General features: G+C 48.2%; 1 protein-coding gene across 11 annotated transcripts in view; it reads left to right on the forward strand.

Annotated features, from left to right (window-relative positions):
• Positions 1–26,185, forward strand: part of LOC121543298 (trafficking kinesin-binding protein 1) — a 60,349-nt gene that overhangs the window by 21,310 nt on the left and 12,854 nt on the right. For 7 of the 11 annotated variants that reach the window (XM_041853072.2, XM_045226261.1, XM_041853065.2 and 4 more), the window contains 11 exons: positions 18,116–18,192; positions 18,433–18,549; positions 18,757–18,857; positions 20,372–20,480; positions 21,051–21,129; positions 21,460–21,590; positions 21,870–21,944; positions 22,790–22,927; positions 23,916–23,951; positions 25,171–25,247; positions 25,387–25,620. In XM_041853072.2, coding sequence (XP_041709006.2) covers positions 18,142–18,192; positions 18,433–18,549; positions 18,757–18,857; positions 20,372–20,480; positions 21,051–21,129; positions 21,460–21,590; positions 21,870–21,944; positions 22,790–22,927; positions 23,916–23,951; positions 25,171–25,247; positions 25,387–25,620 — 1,148 coding nt within the window. In that variant the 5' untranslated portion in view covers positions 18,116–18,141. Of the gene's footprint in view, positions 1–18,114; positions 18,193–18,377; positions 18,550–18,756; positions 18,858–20,371; positions 20,481–21,050; positions 21,130–21,459; positions 21,591–21,869; positions 21,945–22,789; positions 22,928–23,915; positions 23,952–25,170; positions 25,248–25,386; positions 25,621–26,185 lie in introns of those variants that run through there. The other 4 variants (XM_041853066.2, XM_041853069.2, XM_041853071.2 and 1 more) reach the window with 3 other exon arrangements.

Here is a 26,185-nt window from a genome sequence, read left to right on the forward strand (position 1 = left end):
GTTTTGTAATGTAACATGACTTTGTATACATGTCTGCCTTTCAGTTTAAATGCACCTGTCACAGAGTAAATTACTCTACATTGTTTTTTTATCATCCAATAACCCTTTCTTATACTGTAGTGGCCATTCGCTATCATGCCTGCACACTGATGCTGCAGGCTGCACATGTATGTAAATATGTACTTTGCATCTAACTCATTTACATTCATTTCCACCATTGGAGTTCAAAACCTGTGTTTGCTGCCCTACAGAAACCTATCTGAGATTAGAACAACTCTCCCTTAAAGGGATACTTTGGGATTTTGGCAATGAGGCCCTTTATCTACTTTCCCAGAGTCAGATGAACTTGTGGATACAATTTTTATGTGTCTGTCTGCAGTTTGAAGAAGTTGCTAACTAGCGCAATTGCTAACTAGCGTTAGCACAGTGACTGGAAGTCTATGGGTATCTGCTAGCTAGTTAGCAATTGCGCTTGCGCTAGTTAGCGACTTCCTTCAAACTGCACGCAGACACATAAAAATGGTGTCCACTAGTTCATCTGACTCTGGGGAAGTAGATAAAGGGTCTCATTGCCAAAATCCCAAAGTATCCCTTCAACCCCAAAGAAATAACACATAGGAGTTGTCTGAAGAAACAAGTCTTCCTATTGTCAACATCCACAAGGTTAGTTAGGAGTAACCACAGATTAAAGTTGGACTCTGTTGTTCCTAGCTCTGTGTTGCCTCTGTTGACGTTTTGGGAACCTGATATGACTTGCTCATTAGTAGACTAGAAACTGTGGATGGAGAGATTGAGTGAGAAATGAAAAGGGCAGGAGTGAGTTCAAGGTTTCTTCTTAGAATATGCCTTTAGATTACAGTTGAAGTTCAACAATCATTTTAATATACAGTATAGTTCTTCTTTGTTTTATAATTGTTTTTGTTCTATATCGTGGAGCTCCGCCCCATAGGGGAGCTCTGCTCCTAGTGGTTTACCCTCTGCCCTACGGCAGCAGCAGCCTGAGACAAAATTATGCACACACCTACAGCCAATAGGAGTACAGGTGTCCCTATAACAGGGGATGCCTCCCCTCAATCAGCCTCCCTTTTTCTTCAGCGACTGGATGACTAGACTGAAGAGCCAAGAAGAGACGAAGCACGAAGACTCAGGGCCCAAAACGCCGTTGATATTCCAGTCATCAACGTCGTCTAAATGAGCACACCGGGAGATTTTCCACCCCCCAAAAGCTCTTTTCAGAGCTCAGTGCAGATGCACTTCCATGGCGGCCGGTGACCACCACGACCTATGTTTCGTGTGTTTGGGATCCCAGCATGCCAAGGAAGGCGTCTGCAGTCCCCCGAATTGCGCCTCCTGCGCCCTCCTTTCTTTAAAGGAGAGGAAGCAGCGTTGGCGTTTTCGGGAGGACATCCCCCTTGAGGATGTGCTGTCGATACTAGCCTCTGCTTCAGAGGCGTCGTCCGACGGCGCAGACTCGGGGGAAGATAGGGACTTTGAGGAAGGGTCTGGCATTCCAATGGAACAGTCGGACCCCGTCCCTCATACTTTCAAGCCCTCCTTTCCTTTGGAGAGCGAGAGGGCTTGTAGTCCCTATAGCGAAGGGGATACGAGCTCTGAGAGATCAGAAGCTCTCTCTTTCGCTGCAGCCTCTCTGAGATCGGACTTTCCGGGCCTCATTGAGAGAGCTGCTCAACGGCTGGTAATAAGGCTGCCCCCTCTTCCCTCCGCACCGGAGGTTGATATGATGGAGGGCGGTCCTTATTCCAGGCCAAGGAAGGCGGCAGAGCCAGTGGCTCCTGCCATGCCTTCTTTGGCTAGGCACGTTGAGGGCTCGTGGGAGGCACCTTTAGCGGCGCGTTCGCCTGTAAAAGCGTATCTCCCATTCACGAGAGTGGAAGGAAGGTTTCAGGGTCAGGGAATCCCCAGGTTAGAGAGCGCCATGGCGGCGTATCTCGTACCGGGTTCGAGCCCTTGGCCCTCTTCCAAGAAGGCCACGTTGCCATCCCAGAAGGACCGACTCACAGCACAGCTGTTAGAGAAGTCTTTTGGATTGGGAGCCCAAGCTGTAGCAGCAGCTAACAACATTGCCCTCTTTTGGCGGCCTCTCTGTCCCGTTTAACCACGGGTAAGACAGAGATGGCACCGGAGGAGGTGGAGGAGGCGTCCAGAATTTCTGGCGCCATACTCCACCTGACACAGGCGTCCGCAGTCTGCGCGGGGAGATCCATGGCCACTTCGGTGGTCGGGGAACGACACCTCTGGTTGTCATTGACATCCATGAAAGAGGCAGACAGGACGTCTCTCTTGAACGCCCCCCTCTCTGGACGACGGCCTCTTTGGGGTCGCAGTCAAAGAGGCGACGGAGCGTTTCTCTAAGTTAGAGGAGGAGAAGAAGCAGTTGGCCAAGCACCTGCCGTTGGCAGGGACGACTCGGCCCCCTCCTCCCCAAAGGCCATCTACCTCCGCCCCTCTAAGTAGACCGGGGTCTGACGAGGCGGCGTATCGGCGTCATCCGGCGGCCACGAGCAGCAAGGGAACGGGCCCGGCCCTCCCAGCAGCTACGGTAGCCCCACTACAGCCGGCGAGGGAGGTGACGAAGGACGCCGACCTGGCCCTCCAAGGGAGGCAAGAGGAGGCGTACGTGACGGGACGCGGGGGAGAGGATGGAGGACGCATCGATGGTGTCGAACGTGCCCACTGTTCCCCCCCACCCTTCGGTTGAAGGGATGGGTGTTGATGTTAATGCCTTTGTTGATGTGTTTAATAAAGAGTTGGCTCCACCTGACTTTGTCAAAAAAGAGCCTCTTTTCCATAATACGTCCGAGAGCGTTCAAATCTCACCCTCTCTTCCTTACCACTCTAAGAGCCGTTCAGCCCACCGAGGATGCGTTGCTGAACAGGCCCTAAGAGTAGGTATCCAGAAGACCTCAATCAGGTCGTCACATCACACTTCACGTATAAGAAGTGCTTTACATAGAAGGCAGCAGTCCCGGTCAGATTCTGACATGAGGACGCAGCCGCTATTTGGGGATGGCGCACTAGCACAGACCTAAGGTCTCCACTAGTACGAGCCAGACCCATGCTGCGTTCACGGAGGGCCCGATTACCGCGGTCACCAAGGTGCCCAGAGTATCGGCGCCCCCAGGCATTGTAACACAGCAGCTATCTGGGGACGGCGCATTATCGCAGACCAAGGTCTCGGTTAATGCGATTCAGACCCATGCTACGTTCACGGAGGGCAGGATTACTAGCGTTATGGGTATAACCAAAGTATCAGCTCCCCTGACAGAACGAGCCAGTACTCACCACACTGAGCGTGAATCAACCCACCAGGGGTGCAGTGTTGAACACACACAGAAGGTGAAAGTCAAGAAGGTATCAAGGCGCCGCCTTGTTTTACCTCATAGAGACCTCATACTACAGACTTCTAGGAGTACTCTAGTGAAGGGCTCTGATAGCGAATTGCAGTCCCCTAAGATGACGCAATCGCTTGCTGGGGATGGTGCCCTGCCGCAGGCTGTGGCCTCGGTCAGCGCAATTCAGACCCGCGATGCGTTCAAGGAGGGCAGGAATACGACAGTTACGGGTTTAACCGACGTCCCTACTCCTCTTTCTTTCTCAGAACGCATCGATAGTTCCTCTCCCTTTCACGGGAGGCCCACCTTGGGCTGTTCCACCACTTCAATGTTGGGGAACAGTGGCGGTAAGGGCCATAGAGGAATACAGGTCCTTCCTACTGGATGCACCACAGCTTCGCGCCCAGCCGCTTTCTCTGCATTGCTGGCAGTGGCGAAGAAGCTGCACCCTCTCACGCTGGCTAGAACAGACGTTGCAGAAGGGTTATGCCCTCCAATTCCACCAGACCCCACCCCCGTTCAGGGGAGTGGTGGAGACGGTGATGAAAACGCCAGACAAAGTGGCCGCTCTGATGACAGAGATTACGGAACTTTTGGCGAAGGAGGCGGTGACAGTAGTTCCCCAGGAGCAAAGGAACAAAGGGCTATATTCGCCTTATTTCCTAGTGCCCAAAAAGACGGGGGGAGTGAGGCCGATTTTGGATTTACGCATTCTCAACGAGAGCATAACCAAACGGCCCTTCCGAATGCCAACGACAAAACGTCTGCTGGAATGTGTCCAGAGAGGGGACTTTTGTACGAGCATAGACCTAAAGGACGCGTACTTTCATGTGCCGGTTCAGCCGTGTCACAGGAAGTTTCTGCGGTTCTCCTTTCAAGGGGTGGCGTACGAATACACGAGGATGCCATTTGGGTACGCCCTGGCACCTCGCACATTTTCCAAGTGTGTGGAGGCGGCATTGGAACCGTTGCGTCGTCAGGGAATACGGCTACTAGCCTACCTGGACGACCTACTGGTTCTCGCCCCGTCAGCAGAGCTGGCGATCACTCACACAACACAGACAGTGATGCATCTCACAAGTCTGGGGTTTGCTGTGAATTGGAAAAAGAGCGCGCCCTGGCCCACTCATCAGATTGTCTACCTGGGGATACAGCTAGACACTGTGAGGATGAGGGCCCGAATCTCGGACCCCCGAAGGGTAGCCTTGTTGCTAGCCCTAAGGAAGTGTCGTCCGAATCACACGGTGACGGCGCTGTCGATCATGTCACTTTTGGGTCTCATGTCGTCAGCCCACTTTGTGGTTCCGCTGGGACTCCTGCATATGGTTCGCCCAACTAAGACTAGACCCATTGCGTCAACGTCATCGGTTGGTCACATCTGCCACACTGATCCTCAACATGGGGGCCCCTCAGGGGTGCGTGCTCAGTCCCCTCCTGTACTCACTGTTCACCCATGACTGCATGGCCAGGCACGACTCCAACACCATCATTAAGTTTGCAGACGACACAACAGTGGTAGGCCTGATCACCGACAACGATGAGACCCCTACGGGCGTAGGGAGGAAGTCAGAGATCTGGCCGTGTGGTGCCAGGACAACAACCTCTCCCTCAACGTGACCAAGACAAAGGAGATGATTGTGGACTACAGGAAAAAAAATAGGACTGAGCACGCCCCCATTCTCATCGACGGGGCTGTAGTGGAACAGGTTGAGAGCTTTAAGTTCCTTGGTGTCCACATCGCCAACGAACTATCATGGTCCAAACACACCAAGACAGTCGTGAAGAGGGCACGACAAAGCCTATTCCCCCTCAGGAGACTAAAAAGATTTGGCATGGGTCCTCAGATCCTCAAAAAATTCTACAGCTGCACCATCGAGAGCATCCTGACTGGTTGCATCACCGCCTGGTATGGCAACTGCTTGGCCTCCGACCGCAAGGCACTACAGAGGGTAGTGCGTACGGCCCAGTACATCACTGGGGCAAAGCTTCCTGCCATCCAGGACCTCTATACCAGGCGGTGTCAGAGGAAGGCCCTCAAAATTGTCAAAGACTCCAGCCACCCTAGTCATAGACTGTTCTCTCTGCTACCGCACGGCAAGCGGTACCGGAGTGCCAAGTCTAGGTCCAAAAGACTTCTCAACAGCTTCTACCCCCAAGCCATAAGACTCCTGAACAGCTAATCATGGCTACCCGGACTATTTGCACTGCCCCCCACCCCATCCTTTTTTACGCTGCTGCTACTCTGTTAAGTATTTATGCATAGTCACTTTAACGCTACCCACATGTACATATTACCTCAACTACCTCAACTAGCCGGTGCCCCCGCACATTGACTCTGCAACGGTACCCCCCTGTATATATAGCCTCCCTACTGTCACTTTATTTTACTTCTGCTCTTTTTTTCTCAACACTTTTTATTTTTATTTTTTATTCTTACTTTTTTGTTTAAAATAAATGCACTGTTGGTTAAGGGCTGTAAGTAAGCGTTTCACTGTAATGTCTGCACCTGTTGTATTCGGCGCATGTGACCAATAAAATTTGATTTGATTTGATTTGGTGGTGGTTCCCCTCTCGCTCAGTGCAGACCTAAACTATTGGAGAAACTCGCGCGTTCTCACGCACGGAGTCCCGATAGGAAAGGTGTCCTCTCACATCCCAGTATTCACGGATGCGTCCCTGACGGGATGGGGAGGGACATGTCAGACACAAGCGATAGGAGGTGTGTGGCCTCAATCAGGTCGTCACATCAACCTCCTGGAGTTGGAAACGGTTCGACTGGTTCTGACCCACTTCGCGTCTACCCTTCGGGGTCGCGATGTGCTGGTCTGGTCAGACAACCGGACCACAGTAGCCCACATAAATCGCCAGGGAGGAGTCAGGTCTCCTGCTCTCCATCGGGCGGCAGAGGAATTGTGGCTGTGGGCTCACGAGCACCTTCGCTCATTGAGAGCAGCACACATTCCGGGCTACTTGAACGTAGGAGCAGACCTCATGTCAAGAGGGGGTCCTCGAGACGACGAGTGGTGTCTGCATCCAGACATTGTTCTCCAGATTTGGGAACAATTCGGGAGAGCCGAGGTGGACCTATTCGCGTCACGTGTGAACGCGCAATGTCCTCTGTGGTTCTCTCTGAGGGAACAGGGACGAACCGCCACTGGGAAGGGGACGCCTTTGCGCACCAACCGTGGCCGAGAGTTCTCCTGTATGCATTCCCTCCGCTGTCCTGCATTCTCCCACTGCTAGCCAGGGTGAGGTCAGGGGGGCTGTCAGTGATACTGATAGCGCCCGATCGCCCGGGGGCTCCTTGGTTTGCGGAGATGAGTCAGATGTTGATTGCGCCACCTTGGCCAATTCCACATCGACGGGACGCGTTGTCTCAGGCGGCTGGCACGATAGGGAAATTGCCCATAATCGGCCAACCACTGAAGGCCTGGCTGCTGAGAGGGACAGGCTAGAGCGCCGTGGGTTATCTGATGCAGTGATCAGGACCATACAGGGTTCACGTGCCAGTTCCACTTCTAAGATGTATGCCAGTAGATGGAACGTGTTTTCACGATGGTGTGTCACACAAGGTGTAGACCCCATGAGCTGTCAGGTGGAGAGTATTCTCTCTTTTCTACAGCTCATGTTTGATAAGCAAAAATCGCCTGCCACGATTAGAGTGTTTGCAGCAGCGATTTCAGCTTGTCATGAGGGTTTTGGCAGAGACAATGTCTTTAGCCACCCTCTAGTGAAACGCTTCCTATTAGGAACGCGGCGACTTAGGCCAACACCTAGAGTCACGCTTCCTCAGTGGGATTTGGCTTTGGTACTCGAAGCGCTATGTAAGTCGCCGTTCGAGCCATTGAATCAAATACCCCTCAAGATGCTGTCTATAAAGACAGCACTGTTGCTCGCTTTGACTACAGCTAAGCGGGTCAGTGATTTGTGTGCTCTTTCGACGAGACCTGACTGCTTGGCCATCAATGGTGACCTGAGCAGAGCAGTGTTACGTCCTAACCCGGCATTTGTGCCGAAGGTTATTAAGAGTTCATATAGGTCACAGACCGTGGAGCTGTGGGCTTTTTTCTCCTCCTCCTCATAGAGAGAGGAGTGAGGAAAAGCTCCATCGCCTGTGCCCGGTACGCGCTTTGGCGTGTTACGTCGAGCGCACAGCAGCGATTAGGTCATCGCCTCAGTTGTTTGTGTGTCACGGTGCGGCTGCACTAGGTAGACCACTTTCAAAACAGAGGTTGTCTCATTGGCTTTGTGAAGGCATTGAGACAGCTTATGAGGCAGCGGGCGGCAATTGCCTCAGGGTATCAGAGCTCACTCCACTCGTGGAGTAGCGGCTTCTACTGCCCTTTTCAGAGGAACAGGAGTAGAGGATATCTGTAGAGCAGCATCCTGGTCGACGCCGTCTCCATTTATCCGTTTCTATCTCTTAGATATGTCTTCTAATTCTCTGGCTCGATCTGTACTCAGCGTGGCTGAAGGGAGATCTTGAGCAAGAAAGAGAGGAGAAGCAGGACTGTGGACACAGGTTTCCATCAGGTCCGCTTTGGTTAGGAAGACGTGTTTTTGACAGATGTGTTTTCTAACTCTTTGGCTCGGTCTGTACTCAGCATAGCTGAAGGGAGATCTTGAGCTAGGAAGAGAGGGAAAAGCAGGACTATGGACAGGGTTTCCATCAGGTCCGCTTTGGATAGGAAAACATATTTTGTGGCATGAATCCTGACTGACAGGGTCAGTACAGTAGAGGCATGCGTTGATTAACAGAATGTGAGGTCATCTATCTGCTTGTTCAGTTAGTATGACTCATGTTTTTGTTCCTGCCCACTAATCTCTGGGATTCCATTGAGTGAGTGAGGCGGTCTACCGCGTTTACAATGTAGAGTGACACTTGGTGTCATTCCATTAGTGGTCGGTAGTGTTTTCACAGGATATTGAGGCACATCTATCTGCTAGTACAGATTAGTATGGCTTCTATTCTGGTGATCTGCCCACTAGTCATTGGCATTGCCATTGGACTAGGTGGGGCGGGTCTTTAACCGATGACACGGTATATTGTGACGCCCGTAGGGGTTTTTAGTTGCAGTACTCGGTTTCAGCCATTGCTAGGTCTGACTTTCTCGTTTCGATGGGAAGTGTTAGGCTCGGCAGGGAGTACATTTTGGAGCACTACGCTCCGCCTTAAACCACTAGGAGCAGAGCTCCCCTATGGGGCGGAGCGCCACGATATAGAACGATTAGTTACCGGAGTGTAACTCCAGTTCTATGAGTGGAGCGGAGCCCCATAGGACTTAAGGCCCTGCCGACCCTCTCTAGTCTCGCTGAATAAAAATATATCGGGAGGCTGATTGAGGGGAGGCATCCCCTCTTATAGGGACACCTGTACTCCTATTGGCTGTAGGTGTGTGCATAATTTTGTCTCAGGCTGCTGCTGCCGTAGGGCAGAGGGTAAACCACTAGGAGCAGAGCTCCCCTATGGGGCTCCGCTCCACTCATAGAACTGGAGTTACACTCCGGTAACTAATCGTTACGTTACAGCCTTGTTCTAAAATTGATTATATTGTTTTTTTCCCTGATCAATCTACACACAATAGCTCATAATGACAAAGCAAAAACAGGTTTTCAGATTTTTTTTGCAAATGTATACAGAATAAAAAACCGAAATACATTTACATAAGTATTCAGACCCTTTAGTCAGTACTTTGTTAAAGCACCTTTGGAAGAGATTACAGCCTCGTGTCTTCTTGGGTATGGCGCTACAAGCTTGGCACACCTGTATTTGGGGAGTTTCTCCCATTCTTCTCTGCAGATCCTCTCAAGCCCTGTCAGGTTGGATGGGGAGCGTCGCTACACAGCTATTTTCAAGTCTCTCCAGAGATGTTAGATCGGGTTCAAGTCCGGCCTCAGGCTGAGGCACTCAAGGACATTCAGAGACTTGTCCCAAAGCCACTCCTGCATTGTCTTGGCTGTGTGCTTAGGGTCGTTGTCCTGTTGGAAGGTGAACCTTCGCCCCAGTCTGAGGTCCGGAGCGCTCTGAAGCAGGTGTTCATCAAGGATCTCTCTGTACTTTGCTCCGTTTGTCTTTTCCTCGATCCTGACTGGTCTCCCAGTCCCTGCCGCTGAAAAACATCCCCACAGCATGATGCTGCCACCACCATGCTTCACCGTAGGGATGGTATTGGCCAGGTGATGAGCGGTGCCTGGTTTCCTCCAGACGTGACGCTTGGCATTCAGGCCAAAGAGTTCAATCTTGGTTTCATCAGACCAGAGAATCTTGTTTCTCATGGTCTGAGAATCCTTTAGGTGCCTTTTGGCAAACTCCAAGCAGGCTGTCATGCCTTTTACTGAGGAGTGGCTTCCTTCTGGCCAGTCTACCATAAAGGCCTGCATAGATGGTTGTGTGTTACCAATTGTTTTCTTGGTGACTATGGTCCCAGCTGCCTTGAGATCATTGACAAGATCCTCCCATGTAGTTCTGGGCTGATTCCTCACCTTTCTCATGATCATTGCAACTCCACGAGGTGAGATCTTGCATGGAGCCCCAGGCCGAGGGAGATTCACAGTTCTTTTGTGCTTCTTCCATTTGCGAATAATCGCACCAACTGTTGTCACCTTCTCACCAAGCTGCTTGGCAATGATCTTGTAGCCCATTTCAGCCTTGTGTAGGTCTACAATCTTGTCCCTGACATCCTTGGAGAGCTCTTTGGTCTTGGCCATGGTGGAGAGTTTGGAATCTGATTGCTTCTGTGGACAGGTGTCTTTTATACAGGTAACAAGCTGAGATTAGGAGCACTCCTTTTAAGAGTGTGCTCCTAATCTCAGCTTGTTACCTGTATAAAAGACACCTGGGAGCCAGAAATCTTTCTGATTGAGATGGGGGTCAAATACTTATTTCCCTCATTTAAAATGCAAATCAATTTATAACATTTTTGACATGCGTTTTTCTGGATTTTTTTGTTGTTATTCTGTCTCTCACTGTTCAAATAAACCTACCATTAAAATGATAGACTGATCATTTCTTTGTCAGTGGGCAAACGTACAAAATCAGCAGGGGATCAAATACTTTTTTCCCTCACTGTATGTATGTATGTATGTATGTATGTATGTACAGTGGGGGGGAAAAAGTATTTAGTCAGCCACCAATTGTGCAAGTTCTCCCACTTAAAAAGATGAGAGAGGCCTGTAATTTTCATCATAGGTACACGTCAACTATGACAGACAAATTGAGAATTTATTTCTCCAGAAAATCACATTGTAGGATTTGTAATGAATTTTTTTGCAAATTATGGTGGAAAATAAGTATTTGGTCACCTACAAACAAGCAAGATTTCTGGCTCTCACAGACCTGTAACTTCTTCTTTAAGAGGCTCCTCTGTCCGCCACTCGTTACCTGTATTAATGGCACCTGTTTGAACTTGTTATCAGTATAAAAGACACCTGTCCACAACCTCAAACAGTCACACTCCAAACTCAACTATGGCCAAGACCAAAGAGCTGTCAAAGGACACCAGAAACAAAATTGTAGACCTGCACCAGGCTGGGAAGACTGAATCTGCAATAGGTAAGCAGCTTGGTTTGAATAAATCAACTGTGGGAGCAATTATTAGGAAATGGAAGACATACAAGACCACTGATAATCTCCCTCGATCTGGGGCTCCACGCAAGATCTCACCCCGTGGGGTCAAAATGATCACAAGAACGGTGAGCAAAAATCCCAGAACCACACGGGGGGACCTAGTGAATGACCTGCAGAGAGCTGGGACCAAAGTAACAAAGCCTACCATCAGTAACACACTACGCCGCCAGGGACTCAAATCCTGCAGTGCCAGACGTGTCCCCCTGCTTAAGCCAGTACATGTCCATGCCCGTCTGAAGTTTGCTAGAGTGCATTTGGATGATCCAGAAGAGGATTGGGAGAATGTCATATGGTCAGATGAAACCAAAATATAACTTTTTGGTAAAAACTCAACTCGTCGTGTTTGGAGGACAAAGAATGCTGAGTTGCATCCAAAGAACACCATACCTACTGTGAAGCATGGGGGGTGGAAACATCATGCTTTGGGGCTGTTTTTCTGCAAAGGGACCAGGACGACTGATCCGTGTAAAGGAAAGAATGAATGGGGCCATGTATCGTGAGATTTTGAGTGAAAACCTCCTTCCATCAGCAAGGGCATTGAAGATGAAACGTGGCTGGGTCTTTCAGCATGACAATGATCCCAAACACACCGCCCGGGCAACGAAGGAGTGGCTTCGTAAGAAGAAGCATTTCAAGGTCCTGGAGTGGCCTAGCCAGTCTCCAGATCTCAACCCCATAGAAAATATTTGGAGGGAGTTGAAAGTCTGTGTTGCCCAGCGACAGCCCCAAAACATCACTGCATGGAGGAATGGGCCAAAATACCAGCAACAGTGTGTGAAAACCTTGTGAAGACTTACAGAAAACGTTTGACCTGTGTCATTGCCAACTGTCTGGGTTGGCGCCCCCCCTTGGTTTGTGCTGTGGTGGAGACCTCTGTGGGCTATACTCGGCCTTGTCTCAGGATTGTAAGTTGGTGGTTGAGGATATCCCTCTAGTGGTGCGGGGGCTGTGCTTTGGCAGAGTGGGTGGGGTTATATCCTTCCTGTTTGGCCCTGTCCGGGGGTTTCTTCGGATGGGGCCACAGTGTCTCCGGACCGCTCCTGTCTCAGCCTCCAGTATTTATGCTGCAGTAGTTTATGTGTCGGGGGGCTGGGGTTAGTTGGTTATACCTGGAGTACTTCTCCTGTCTTATCCAGTGTCCTGTGTGAATTTAAGTATGCTCTCTCTAATTCTCTCGTTCTCTCTTTCTCTCTGAGAACCTGAGCCCTAGGACCATACGTCAGGACTACCGGGCATGCTGACACCTTGCTGTCCCCAGTCCGCCTGGCCTTGCTGCTATTCCAGTTTCAACTGTTCTGCCTGCGGTTACGAAACCCCTACCTGTCCCAGACCTGCTGTTTTCAACTCTTAATGATCGGCTATGAAAAGCCAACTGAGAGACCTGAGCCCTAGGACCATACGTCGGGACTACCGGCCGTGGTGACTCCTTGCTGTCCCCAGTCCGCCTGGCCTTGCTGCTATTCCAGTTTCAACTGTTCTGCCTGCGGTTATAGAACCCCTACCTGTCCCAGACCTGCTGTTTTCAACTCTTAATGATCGGCTATGAAAAGCCAACTGAGATTTATTCCTGATTATTATTTGACCATGCTTGTCACTTATGAACATTTTTGAACATCTTGGCATGGTTCTGTTATAATCTCCACCCGGCACAGCCAGAAGAGGACTGGCCACCCCTCATAGCCTGGTTCCTCTCTAGGTTTCTTCCTAGGTTTTGGCCTTTCTAGGGAGTTTTTCCTAGCCACCGTGCTTCTACACCTGCATTACTAGCTGTTTGGGGTTTTAGGCTGGGTTTCTGTACAGCACTTCGAGATATTAGCTGATGTACGAAGGGCTATATAAAATAAGATTGATTGATTGATTGAAAGGGTATATAACAAAGTATTGAGAAACTGTTGTTATTGACCAAATACTTATTTTCCACCATAATTTACAAATAAATTCATTAAAAATCCTACAATGTGATTTTTTTTCTCATTTTGTCTGTCATAGTTGACGTGTACCTATGATGAAAATTACAGGCCTCTCTCATCTTTTTAAGTGGGAGAACTTGCACAATTGGTGGCTGACTAAATAGTTTTTTTCCCCACTGTACGTACGTACATACATACATACATACATACATACATACATACATACATACATACAGTACCAGTCCAAAGTTTGGACACACCTACTCATTCAAGGGTTTTTCTTTATTTTTACTATTTTCTACATTTCAAAACTATGAAATAACACATATGGAATCATGTAGTAACCAGAAAAGTGCTAAACAAATCCAAATATATTTTATATTTGAGATTCTTCAAATAGCCACCATTTGCCTTGATGACAGATTTGCACACTCTTGGCATTCTCTCAACCAGCTTCACCTGGAATGCTTTTCCAACAGTCTTGAAGGAGTTCCCACATATGCTGAGCACTTGTTGGCTGCTTTTCCTTCACTCTGCAGTCTGACTCATCCCAAACATCTCAATTTGATTGAGGGGGATTGTGGAGGCCAGATCATCTGATGCAGCACTCCATCACTCTCCTTCTTGGTAAAATAGCCCTTACATAGCCTGGAGGTGTGTTGGGTCATTTTCCTGTTGAAAAACAAATTATAGTCCCACTAAGCCCAAACCAGATGGGATGGCGTATCGCTGCAGAATGCTATGGTAGTCATGCTGGTTAAATGTGCCTTGAATTCTAAATAAATCACAGACGGTGTCACCAGAAAAGCACCCCCACACCATAACACCACCTCCTCCATTCTTTATGGTGGGAAACAAGCATGCAGAGATCATCCGTTCACCCACACCGCATCTCACAAAGACACGGCAGTTGGAACCAAAAATCTCCAATTTGGACTCCAGACCAAAGGACACATTTCCACCGGTCTAATGTCCATTGCTCGTGTTTCTTGGCCCAAACAAGTCTCTTCTACTTATTGGTGTCCTTTAGTAGTGGTTTCTTTGCACAATTCGACCTGATTCACACAGTCTCCTCTGAACAGTTGATGTTGAGATGTGTCTGTTACTTCAACACTGTGAAGCATTTATTTGGGCTGCAATTTCTGAGTCTGGTAACTCTAATGAACTTATCCTCTGCAGCAGCGGTAACTCTGGGTCTTCCATTCATGTGGTGGTCCTCATGAGAGCCAGTTTCATCATAGCGCTTGATGGTTTTTGCGACTGCACTTGAAGAAACTTTCAAAGGTCTTAATGTTCCGTATTGACTTACCTTCATCTCTTAAAGTAATGATGGACTGTCGTTTCTCTTTGCTTATTTGAGCTGTTCTTGCCATAATATGGTCTTTTACCAAATAGGGCTATCTTCTGTATACCCCCCTACCTTGTCACAACACAACTAATTGGCTCAAACACATTAAGAAGGAAAGAAATTCCACAAATGAACTTTTAAGAAGGCACACCTGCTAATTGAAATACATTCCAGGTGACTACCTCATTAAGCTGGCTGAGAGAATTCCAAGAGTGTGCAAAGCTGTCATCAAGGCAAAGGGTGGCTATTTTGAAGAATCTCAAATATAAAATATATTTGGATTTGTTTAACACTTTTTTTGGTTACTACATGATTCCATATGTGTTATTTCATAGTTTTGATGTCTTCACTATTATTCTACAATGTAGGAAATAGTAAAAATAAAGAAAAACCCTTGAATGAGTAGGTGTGTCCAAACTTTTGACTGGTATTGTATATGTAGAAATATAAGCAGTTTGCTTAGAAATAGGCTCAGGGTTGAGTGCTATATATGGATATAGAAAACACTTTTAGTCATGTTTTTGCAGTGGATCAGCTGGGAATAGCATAGCATTATGTTAACAGAGAATGACACTGCCCCTTGGCAACGTGCTGTTATCAGCTCAGCTGTGGTGGGGTGGGGTTCAGGTGAGGTCAGAGTCCGAACCATCTCACTTGTCACTTCCTCTCCTGTCGTCTTTCCGATTTCTCAAAACCTCAGAGGGAAACGAGGAGAGGGTTTTGAGGAACCTTACGAACACGTTTCCTCTCCTCGAATCCTTTCCTGGCTTTCATCTGGTGTTTTGAGAAAGAGACGAGGAGAGGAAGGGTTGAGAGGACACAAGGAAATGAGGAATCAAGGAAACACTATTGAGACAGAGCCAGTGTGTCAGTCTTCCTGATAAGAACAACTTGCTAAAGGTCTGATGTCATCAGGCAGGGCTGTGTGATGTGTACAGTAGGTGGCCCTCTGATAGCTATTTCTAATATCCGTCTGTCTGCCCTGCCCCAGCTGTTTAGCAGTCAGGCATACATACTCTAAAAAGTAAAGGTTTCTGGAGGATCCTGTAGGGGTTCTTCAATTTGAAACTGTGGGGGAACCCCTATAACTTATTTGAAAAATTATTTTAAAGGGTTCTTCAAATAACCCATTTCATTGGATCCTCAAAGAACCTTTTGGGGTTAATTTTTTAACTACTCCCCCCTCCCCTATTATTGTTATTATTATTATTAGTAATATGCTTAACAATAACACAATATTTTAGATGTCAGTGTTTATTAGGATTTTAGTGGCAAAGCAGAATAAAAAAATCCAAATATAAAGTAAACTCCCAGCAGAGCCCGAAGTCCAATGGGTATATCCTCTGGCATGTTGATGTTAATGTGTTGATGTTCTCCGTATCCATAACCAGAATGATTTTGCAGTGCATGGTGATCGAACAGTTTTCCTTTTGTATTCATCAGAGGTGTAGGGAGGGTGAAGTCTGTGAATCCCAAAAATGTTAATTCTACAGATGATTAACAAAACATGCACACGACAGTATTCATACCTTGGCTTTTGTGGTAAATGTGGATGAATAAAACTATTTTGATAATGGTTTTCATACACATACCTTGTCCATAATGTAGAGGCCTATGGGATTTTCCTTGAAGAGGTAAGAGAGGAGGATGGTACATGTGATCTGCATAACATACCAATACCAATTGACATATCTTTGTATACCTCATCTGTAAACCTGCAGACACAGACACAAAAGTGAGCAGTTCAGTCATCTGCACCCAATACAGCTAGCCTTCAACATATTCTTATAGCATACATATTCTTACCTCTTTGTTGATTGATATCCATTGAATTGTATCCATTTTCTGTTTTAGAAAGATTTGCACAAATATGAAAAGAAGATGGTATCATCATAAAACAATATCAATCTAGATCATACAAGGGACAAACCTTACCTTAAATTGTGGCGATCTTTACATTTTTCAGTTACAGTGAGGGAAAAAAGTATTTGATCCCCTGCTGATTTTGTACGTTTGCCCACTGACAAAGAAATGATCAGTCTATCATTTTAATGGTAGGTTTATTTGAACAGTGAGAGACAGAATAACAACAAAAAAATCCAGAAAAACGCATGTCAAAAATGTTATAAATTGATTTGCATTTTAATGAGGGAAATAAGTATTTGACCCCCTCTCAATCAGAAAGATTTCTGGCGCTCAGGTGTCTTTTATACAGGTAGCGAGCTGAGATTAGGAGCACACTCTTAAAGGGAGTGCTCCTAATCTCAGCTTGTTACCTGTATAAAAGACACCTGTCCACAGAAGCAATCAATCAATCAGATTCCAAACTCTCCACCATGGCCAAGACCAAAGAGCTCTCCAAGGATGTCAGGGACAAGATTGTAGACCTACACACGGCTGGAATGGGCTACAAGACCATCGCCAAGCAGCTTGGTGAGAAGGTGACAACAGTTGGTGCGATTATTTGCAAATGGAAGAAACACAAAATATCTGTCAATCTCCCTCGGCCTGGGGTTCCATGCAAGTTCTCACCTCGTGGAGTTGCAATGATCATGAGAACAATGAGGAATCAGCCCAGAACTACACGGGAGGATCTTGTCAATGATCTCAAGGCAGCTGGGACCATAGTCACCAAGAAAACAATTGGTAACACACTACGCCGTGAAAGACTGAAATCCTGCAGCGCCCGCAAGGTCCCCCTGCTCAAGAAAGCACATATACAGGCCCGTCTGAAGTTTGCCAATGAACATCTGAATGATTCAGAGGAGAACTGGGTGAAAGTGTTGTGGTCAGATGAGACCAAAATGGAGCTCTTTGGCATCAACTCAACTTGCCGTGTTTGGAGGAGGAGGAATGCTGCCTATGACCCCAAGAACACCATCCCCACCGTCAAACATGGAGATGGAAACATTATGCTTTGGGGGTGTTTTTCTGCTAAGGGGACAGGACAACTTCACCGCATCAAAGGGACGATGGACAGGGCCATGTACCGTCAAATCTTGGGTAAGAACCTCCTTCCCTCAGCCAGGGCATTGAAAATGGGTTGTGGATGGGTATTCCAGCATGACAATGACCCAAAACACACGGCCAAGGCAACAAAGGAGTGGCTCAAGAAGAAGCACATTAAGGTCCTGGAGTGGCCTAGTCAGTCTCCAGACCTTAATCCCATAGAAAATCTGTGGAGGGAGCTGAAGGTTCAAGTTGCCAAACGTCAGCCTCGAAACCTTAATGACTTGGAGAAGATCTGCAAAGAGGAGTGGAACAAATTCCCTCCTGAGATGTGTGCAAACCTGGTGGCCAACTACAAAAAACGTCTGACCTCTGTGATTGCCAACAAGGGTTTTGCCACCAAGTACTAAGTCATGTTTTGCAGAGGGGTCAAATACTTATTTCCCTCATTAAAATGCAAATCAATTTATAAAGTTTTTGACAAGCGTTTTTCTTGATTTTTGTTGTTGTTATTCTGTCTCTCACTGTTCAAATAAACCTACCATTAAAATTATAGACTGATCATGTCTTTGTCAGTGGGCAAACGTACAAAATCAGCAGGGGATCAAATACTTTTTTCCTTCACTGTAAGTGCCTGCACCTGCAGTTAGGTTCCTGCAAGAACCCCCACCAGCTAATGAGGTTCCTCGATGAACCCCACCTCCTATGGGGTTCTTGGAAGAACCTTTTGGGGGCAATTTTCAGTGCCAAGAACCCTAAGGATCTTAGAAGAACCCTTGTTGAACCCCTAATTTTTACATTGTTCAGTACATGGCTGAACTCAGATAAAGCCCAGCTGTTACCTGTGTTTCTCCTCTCTGTTCTCTCTCTATAGCTGTTAACTGTTTCTCCTCTCTCTCTCTCTCTATCCTCTCTGTTCTCTTTACAGTTCTATGTGCTGAAAGAGTGGGCCAGATGACTAAGACATACAGTGACATAGATGCTGTTACACGTCTGCTTGAAGAGGTAAGAAAACATGGCTTATCACTTAGAGCACCTTCATTTACAATGCTCTCTCTGTTTGGATGATAGTCAAATCTGATCTGACAATATTCAGACATATCTCTCTGCCATGCCAAGTTAACCACATCATAGAACAAGTCAAACATTGTCATACAGTAGCAACTGTTTCCCTTTTACCTGATTCCTAGATCATGATGCATGATACTCAGACCCTCTAACCAGCCTACTCTGCCTCCCCTGCAGAAAGAACGGGACTTGGAGCTCGCCGCCCGCATCGGCCAGTCACTGCTGAAGAAGAACAAAACCCTCAGTGAGAGAAATGAATTCCTGGAGGAGCAAGTGGAGCACATTCGAGAAGAGGTGTGTGTGCATCTTGTGCATGTGCACTTTTCTCTCTCAGGACCAGGAGAATGTTTTATCTCTCTCCTCTCTCTCCATCTATCTCTCATTTCTCTCCCTCTCTGTCCCCCTCTATCCCTCTCTCATCTCTCATCTCTCTCCCTTCTCACCCTCTCTGTCCCCCTCTCTCCCTTCTCACCCTCTCTGTCCCCCTCGCTCCCTCTGCAGGTTTCTCAGCTGCGCCATGATCTGTCTATGAAAGATGAGCTTCTCCAGTTCTACACTAGTGCAGCAGAGGAGAGTGAAGGAGATTCGTCCACCTCTACCCCGTGAGTCTATCTGTCATCCCGGCCTACGCTCTTCCTCTCCCACTTCACCTGGTCTGATATAAACAGTCATAGCCTGGTCCCAGATCTGTTTGGACTGTATAGCCTGTGAGATTAGCCTGGTTCCGAGAGCTGTTTGTGGTTTATAGCCAACTCCTATGGTTGTTATTATGCTAAAGGCTAGAACTGGCCCTGTTCCCCTCCACTCATCTCATTCACTTTTTCCTCTTAAAGCAAAACTCCTTCATTTTGCTGTTGTCAGTATACCCTCACTATGCTCTATTGCTCAGGTTACTCAGGAGAAAGCATTTAGCTAGAGGAGGTGACTGTATGTGGTCCTGGGGGGGTTAGTCCCTACAGTACTGGAAGGTCTCGCTTCCCTTATTTCTCCCAATTGTAGCTACACCCCTTTTACACTGGTATAACAATTCAAGTTAAAGGTCCAATGCAGCCGTTTTTTATCTCGATATCAAATCATTTCTGGGTAACAGTTAAGTACCTTACTGTGATTTGTTTTCAATTGAAATGGTCAAAAGAAACAAAAATAGATACCTTAGCGAAGAGCAGTTTCTCAGGCAAGAATTTAGCTAGGACTGTCTAGGAGTGGTCTGAGTGGGGAGGGAGAAACTGAAAACGATCTGTTATGGGCAGAAGGTTTGGATCTCTCTTATTGGTCTATTAACAAATGTGAAACTTCATCCCACCAAAACAAGCTGAAATTTCAGGCGGTCTTTTCAAACAGCTTTTACACTAAAATGGCATTATCATAATTTTCACAATTTCACAGTATTATTCCAACGTAGTGTGGAAATATATATAAAACACAAGAAAATCATGTTTTTGACTGCACTGGGCCTTTAAGCTCTTATTTCACTGGTCTCACAAGTCCATCCAAAGGGTAGCTACTTGATATGTTTTGTGTCTCCTGCTTAAGGACGTCTTCAAGCCTCTTTTCTCAGACAGAGGTACTGTGACCCTGTGTGACAGACTGAGGCAGTAGGCAGGGGTTGGTTTGTTGTGTTCTCTCAGGAGGAAAATACACAAACTGACCTGTTTCACTTACCCCTCAAATAGAGCAGTCGGGTGAAAACCAAGACAGTGGCGTTCCCACTAGCGTCATAATGGCAGACACTACCGGGCGTCCTGTTACACTGGTGGTAAAACATTGATTGACTGTTCCATATATCCTTGTTGTCTAAATTATGCAGATGGTCCCAGTCTGGTCTGTATATCATGTTAAACCTCTGCCAGCTCTGCCCAGTCATTTCTCCTTAGGCGATATGATGCCCTGTTCTTACAAATGTATGGCTTTGTCCCAAATGGCACCCTATTCCCTATGTAATCCACTACGTTTGACCAGGGCCAATAGGGCTCTGGTCAAACGTAGTGCACTACATGTTGAACTACGGGCCCTGGTGGTCAAAAGTAGTTCAATTCGTAAGGAGTAGGTTGCCATTTGGGACGTAGACTATGTCTCTTGTCACTGACCGACCGGCCACCGTGTCTTGTCCACACAGCATCCGCCACAATGACTCCACACTGTTGGTGCCAAGTTACTTCCCCCTGGACTCACTGCAGAAGAAACTCAAAGACCTGGAGGCAGAGAACATATCTCTTAGATCAGAGGTAAAGTCATGTAGCTAACTAACCCTCTGTGTCATTCTGTGTCCTACTGACCATACTGTGAAGGAGAGCTCATCAGATATTAATGTCACTGCTATGGGGACCGATCATGGCTCTGAACCCTGGGGTTAAGATCACACAGTCTGGTGGATTTATTTTATACAGTTCAATCAACACTGTACCTTGCTATACATTGACTAAACCTTAAAGACAGTGAAGAGATGGAAACTTGGTAACACTTTATTTTATAGTCTCCTAATAATATGGAATAAAAAAAAACTACATAACAGCATAATTAAATACTTATTACCTGGTCACATGGGAGTTCATTGTAACAAATACCATAATGTTAGCAAGAATGAGCTAATTTGATTGAATAACTTCAGACGGTTACCAGAAAGATTCAGTAGAGTATTTTCATAGTAAACCAGAGGTACCAGTGGTAACAGGACTGGAATAAGTAGTGCTGCCAGTACTTTACACCCAGCTCTCCTGCTGTGTGATGATGATGATGATGTTAATGATGATGATGTTGATGATGACGCATGGCTGCATCCTGTCATCCCCCACCAGGCCAGTCACCTGGAGACGGAGACAGAGGAGTACGAGGAGAAGGAACAGCAGCTGGTCAACGACGTCGTCAAAGAGCTGAGTGAGTAACACACACACACACACACGGTTCACACACACACGGTTCACATCTCACCTCCCCTGTCCCCTGGGCTCCCTGAGAGAAAGCAAAACAGGGTTGTGTTTCATTCCAATAAGGATGTTCCCTCTGCCCTCGTTCACTCCACTTCACACATCTGATAGGACTGGTATGTAAAAGCAATATGGAGGGAACTAGGCAGTTAACCTCATGTATCTCAGTGGAGCTAAATTTAGCCGCTAAGTGTTGCCACGGAGGAGGCCTAGGAGAGGTCAACAACATTGATTCATGGTGGATGCTCATGTCATTTATTTCGCCCCGTGTGCCCACTAGGAGATGCCAACCACCAGATGTCCACCCTGGCGGAGGAGCTGGCGAGGAAGACGGATGACGCATCTCGCCAGCAGGAGGAGATCACACACCTCCTGTCCCAGATCGTAGACCTGCAGAAGAAGTCCAAGTCTGTGAGTGGCCAGGCCAGTAATAACCCAGACTGCCTGATACGGTCCAAGCCAATGGACACGTTCCAGGTTGCCTTTCTTACAGTCCAGCTCTGCAGATTTTTCTGATATCACAACGCCTGGAGAAGTAGAACCATATTCATAATATAGCTATCTTCAGAGATGCACAGCTGCAAAGAAGACGACCTGGAACACAACTAGTCTCATAGCTGTTATCTGTGTGTCTATGATGACGTGTGTGAGCCTATAACCCTAAGGGACTAAGTCATTTATGTTCCTCAGTATGCAGTGGAAAACGAGGAGCTCACCCAGCATCTAGGAGCTGCCAAAGATGCCCAGCGCCAGCTCACTGCTGAGGTACAGTAAGGCCTCATTAATCAATTACCCAGTGGACAGTAAACACTGCCTAACGAGACCCAATTACCACGCTAGTGATGTTTTCCATTATTTCAGGGGTGTCAACTCATTCCATGGAGGGCCTAGTGTCTGCTGCTATTTGTTTTTCCTTTCAATTAAATCTAGACAACCAGGTGAGGGGAGTTCCTAACTAATCAGTGACCTTAAGGGAGGAGCGAAAACCCGCAGACACTCGGCCCTCCGTGGAATGAGTTTGACACGTGCATTATTGCGTCAGCTGGTGGAAGTTGGGTTATATAATTCATTACATTACATTTACATTTACGTCATTTAGCAGACGCTCTTATCCAGAGCGACTTACAGTTAGTGAATACATATATATTTTTTTTATACTGGCCCCCCGTGGGAATTGAACCCACAACCCTGGCGTTGCAAACGCCATGCTCTATCAACTGAGCTACATCCCTGCCGGCCATTCCCTCCCCTACCCTGGACGACGCTGGGCCAATTGTGCGCTGCCCATGAGTCTCCCGGTCGCGGCCGGCTGCGACAGAGCCTGGATTCGAACCAGGATCTCTAGTGGCACAGTTAGCACTGCGATGCAGTGCCTTAGGCCACTGCGCCACTCAGGAGTAATTCAATACAATACAATCTCTAACCACATTTAAATATAATAGTGTTTGATGTCCCCCTGTTGTTTCAACAGCATATGATTTCCACTGTCACTAACATTATCTAGAATGGTGATAGAGTCCATGTCGTTTTCTGAGCATTTCCTCATCTCTCTCGCTCCTCTTCTCTCGCTCTCTCTCCTCTCTCTCTCTCCTCTCTCTCCCCTCCTCTAGCTGAGGGAGTTGGAGGATAAATATGCAGAGTGTATGGAGATGCTCCATGAGGCCCAGGAAGAGCTGAAGAACCTCCGGAATAAATCACTGCCTCTCAGTACACCCCGACGCTTCCACTCCCTGGGCCTGTTCCCTATGGTGAGACACATATACACACAGGGGGTCAGAGTAATAAAACGCTGCCCCTCAGTACACTTCAACACTTCCTGTTCCCTATGGTGAGACGAGGGAGGGAGAGGGAGAGAGGGAGGGAGAGATGGAGGGAGGGAGAGATGGAGGGAGGGAGAGATGGAGGGAGGGAGGGAGGGAGATGGAGGGAGAGAGATGGAGGGAGGGAGGGAGGGGGGAGGGAGGGAGAGAGATGGAGGGAGGGAGGGGGAGAGAGGGAGGGAGAGAGGGATGGAGGGGGAGAGAGGGAGGGGGAGGGATGGAGGGGGAGAGAGGGAGGGGGAGGGAGGGAGGGAGAGAGAGAGAGGGATGGAGGGGGAGGGAGGGAGGGAGGGAGAGAGAGGGAGGGAGAGAGAGGGGGAGGGATGGAGGGAGGGAGGGGGGAGGGATGGAGGGAGGGAGGGGGAGAGAGGGAGGGAGGGAGGGGGAGAGAGGGAGGGAGGGAGGGGGAGAGAGGGAGGGAGGGAGGGGGGAGAGAGGGAGGGAGGGAGGGGAGAATGAGGGAGAGGGGGGAGGGAGGGAGGGGAGGGAGAGGGGGAGGGAGGGAGGGGGGAGGGAGGGAGGGAGAGGGAGGGAGGGAGGGGGAGGGAGGGAGAGGGGGGAGGGAGGGAGGGGGAGAATGAGGGAGAGAGGGGGAGAGGGAGGGAGAGGGGGAGGGAGGGAGGGAGGGAGGGAGAGGGGGGAGAGAGGGGGAGAGGGAGGGAGAGGGGAGGGGGGGAGAGGGAGGGAGAGGGGAGGGGGAGGGAGGGAGAGGGGGAGGGAGGGAGAGGGAGAGGGGGAGGGAGGGAGAGGGGGGAGGGAGGGAGGGAGAGGGGGGAGGGAGGGAGAGAGGGAGGGAGAGAGAGAGAGAGAGAGAGGGAGGGAGAGAGAGAGGGAGGGAGGGAGGGAGGGCTAGAACTGGTATAGAGGTGAAAGGGATTTCCTTTCATCAGGTTTTGTTTTCAACCCCGTTCCTCAGGTGTCAGATGTTAACAGCATAGTTTATGCCGACGGGGTGAGTGGAGAACCTGTCTATTGCATCTCTGACTGCATGATGTGTTGCCACTCACCACCAGTGAGGAGCAGGGAGGTAACCCTGATGTCCTGGCCCCAGGCCCAGCCTTGGCCACGTCGTAACTGCCGTGCCCTGCCCCAGAACTGTGACGTAACTGTAACATAAAGACAGTCACAGAGAGCAGTAGACACCTTATCTGTGTTAGCGTCTAGCTGTCGGGAGAAGGAGATGGCTGGTATTGACCCTGTAGAGAGAAGTCATGTTTTGAGGTGTTTACAGTAGGATTAACAGGTTGGGGTTGGTTCCCATAGTAAACCTGTTATGTCTGTGTGATGGAGCCTGTCTTGTTTTGTTTGTCCCAAATCGATTGGCTGTGTTTTGGGACCCAGAAGATTCTCTAACAATTTAACCCATGTGTGTCTAGATTCAATTCAGTCACATAGTCTCTCTAGAACATGGGTCTCCAATCCTGTTCCTGGAGAGATACCCTCCTGTAGGTTTTCACTCCAACCATGTTCCTGGAGAGATACCCTCCTGTAGGTTTCCACTCCAACCCCAGTTGTAACTAACCTGCTTCAGCTTATCAACCAGATAATTATTAGAATCAGGTGTGATAGATTAGGGTTGGAATGAAAACCTACAGGAAGGTAGCTCTCCAAGAACAGGGTTGGAGTGAAAACCTACAGGGTTGGAGTGAAAACCTACAGGGCGGTAGCTCTCCAGGAACGGGGTTGGAGAGCCCTGCTCTAGAATGCACCAATGTTCCAGCTTAACACGGCTGGACATATACAACGTCAGTTTGGCATAGAGAGAAGGGCAGAGTTGGGACATCCAGCTTTCTTACGTCACTGCCTTATCCGCTTGTTGTCCTAGCGTAAACATCCCCCGGACACAAATAAGTAGCTTGAAAGATGGTGATTTTTAATGAGTGCATTTATGCAAGTGGTTAGTTTGCATAAAAACTACCTTCACTTGAACCACTGCAAAGGTTTTGCCTGCAAACTTTGGTTTCCAATCGTGACATTCTGGCATGTCTGCCTCGTGATTTGTTGGGAGAGTGGTCTGTCTGAAGAGGACTCCCCCCTTTTCGAAGTTACCAAGAGAATCCGTCATTAATCGCAGACCTAACCTCGTGCTGTTGCTGCCCTAGGTCTGGGGCTTCAGAGACTAGTCACATAGTACTCATTATTATTGTCTGTCTGTCTGTCTGTCCTCCCAGGACTCTCTAGCTGCTGAGATTGAGGGCACCATGAGGAAGGAGCTGGCTATGGATGACCCGGAAGTGGAAGAGCAGAAGTAGACCCTCATCCAATACTAATATCTCTATTCAATAACAATATCTGCTGTAGTACATCTAACCCTAACCCCATTTTAGAGCTACGCTGATATTGTGTGTGTGTGTCCGTGTCCATGTCCATGGTATGTGTGTGTGTAGGTTGCACCCCAAGCGTGTGTTTGAGACCGTGAAAAACGTTAACCTGATGCGTCAGCACTCCTCTCTGGCCCCGTCTCCCATGAACATCCCCGGCTCCAACCGGTCGTCCTGTCTGAACTCGGGCCACTCCAGCTGCCTGTCCACGCCCCACTCCAGCCTGTACGGAGGAGATATGGGGAGCATCCTCAGAGACAACCGCAGCAACAGCTTCATACTGGAGACGCCTGACCACAGGTGCTGGGACTGACCCATGACTCTACTGGCTGGCTGGCTGGCTGGCTGGCTCTTTCACTTTGAAATCTCTCTCTTTCTCTCTCTCTAAATGTGAACACTCTCGCTGAATGTGAACACTCTCGCTGAATGTGAACACTCTCGCTGAATGTGAACACTCTCGCTGAATGTGAACTCTCTCGCTGAATGTGAACTCTCTCGCTGAATGTGAACTCTCTCGCTGAATGTGAACTCTCTCTGAATGTGAACTAACTCTCTCTCTCTCTCTCTCTGTGAATGTGAACTCTTTCTCGCTGAACATGAAGTCTTTCTCTCTCCCTACCAGTCTATCTCTCTCTCTCCCTGCCCTCTGTACTTCTCTCTCTCCCTACCTGTCTCTCTCTCTCCCTGCCCTCTGTACTTCTCTCTCCCTACCTGTCTCTCTCTCTCCCTGCCCTCTGTACGTCTCCCTCTCTCTCCCTACCTGTCTCACTCTCTCCCTGCCCTCTGTACTTCTCCCTCTCTCTCCCTACCTGTCTGTCTCTCTCTCCCTGCCCTCTGTACTTCTCTCTCTCTCTCCCTGTCTGTC

The sequence above is a fragment of the Coregonus clupeaformis genome, chromosome 17, assembly GCF_020615455.1.
Source record: "Coregonus clupeaformis isolate EN_2021a chromosome 17, ASM2061545v1, whole genome shotgun sequence".
In the NCBI taxonomy this organism is placed as follows: domain Eukaryota; kingdom Metazoa; phylum Chordata; class Actinopteri; order Salmoniformes; family Salmonidae; genus Coregonus; species Coregonus clupeaformis.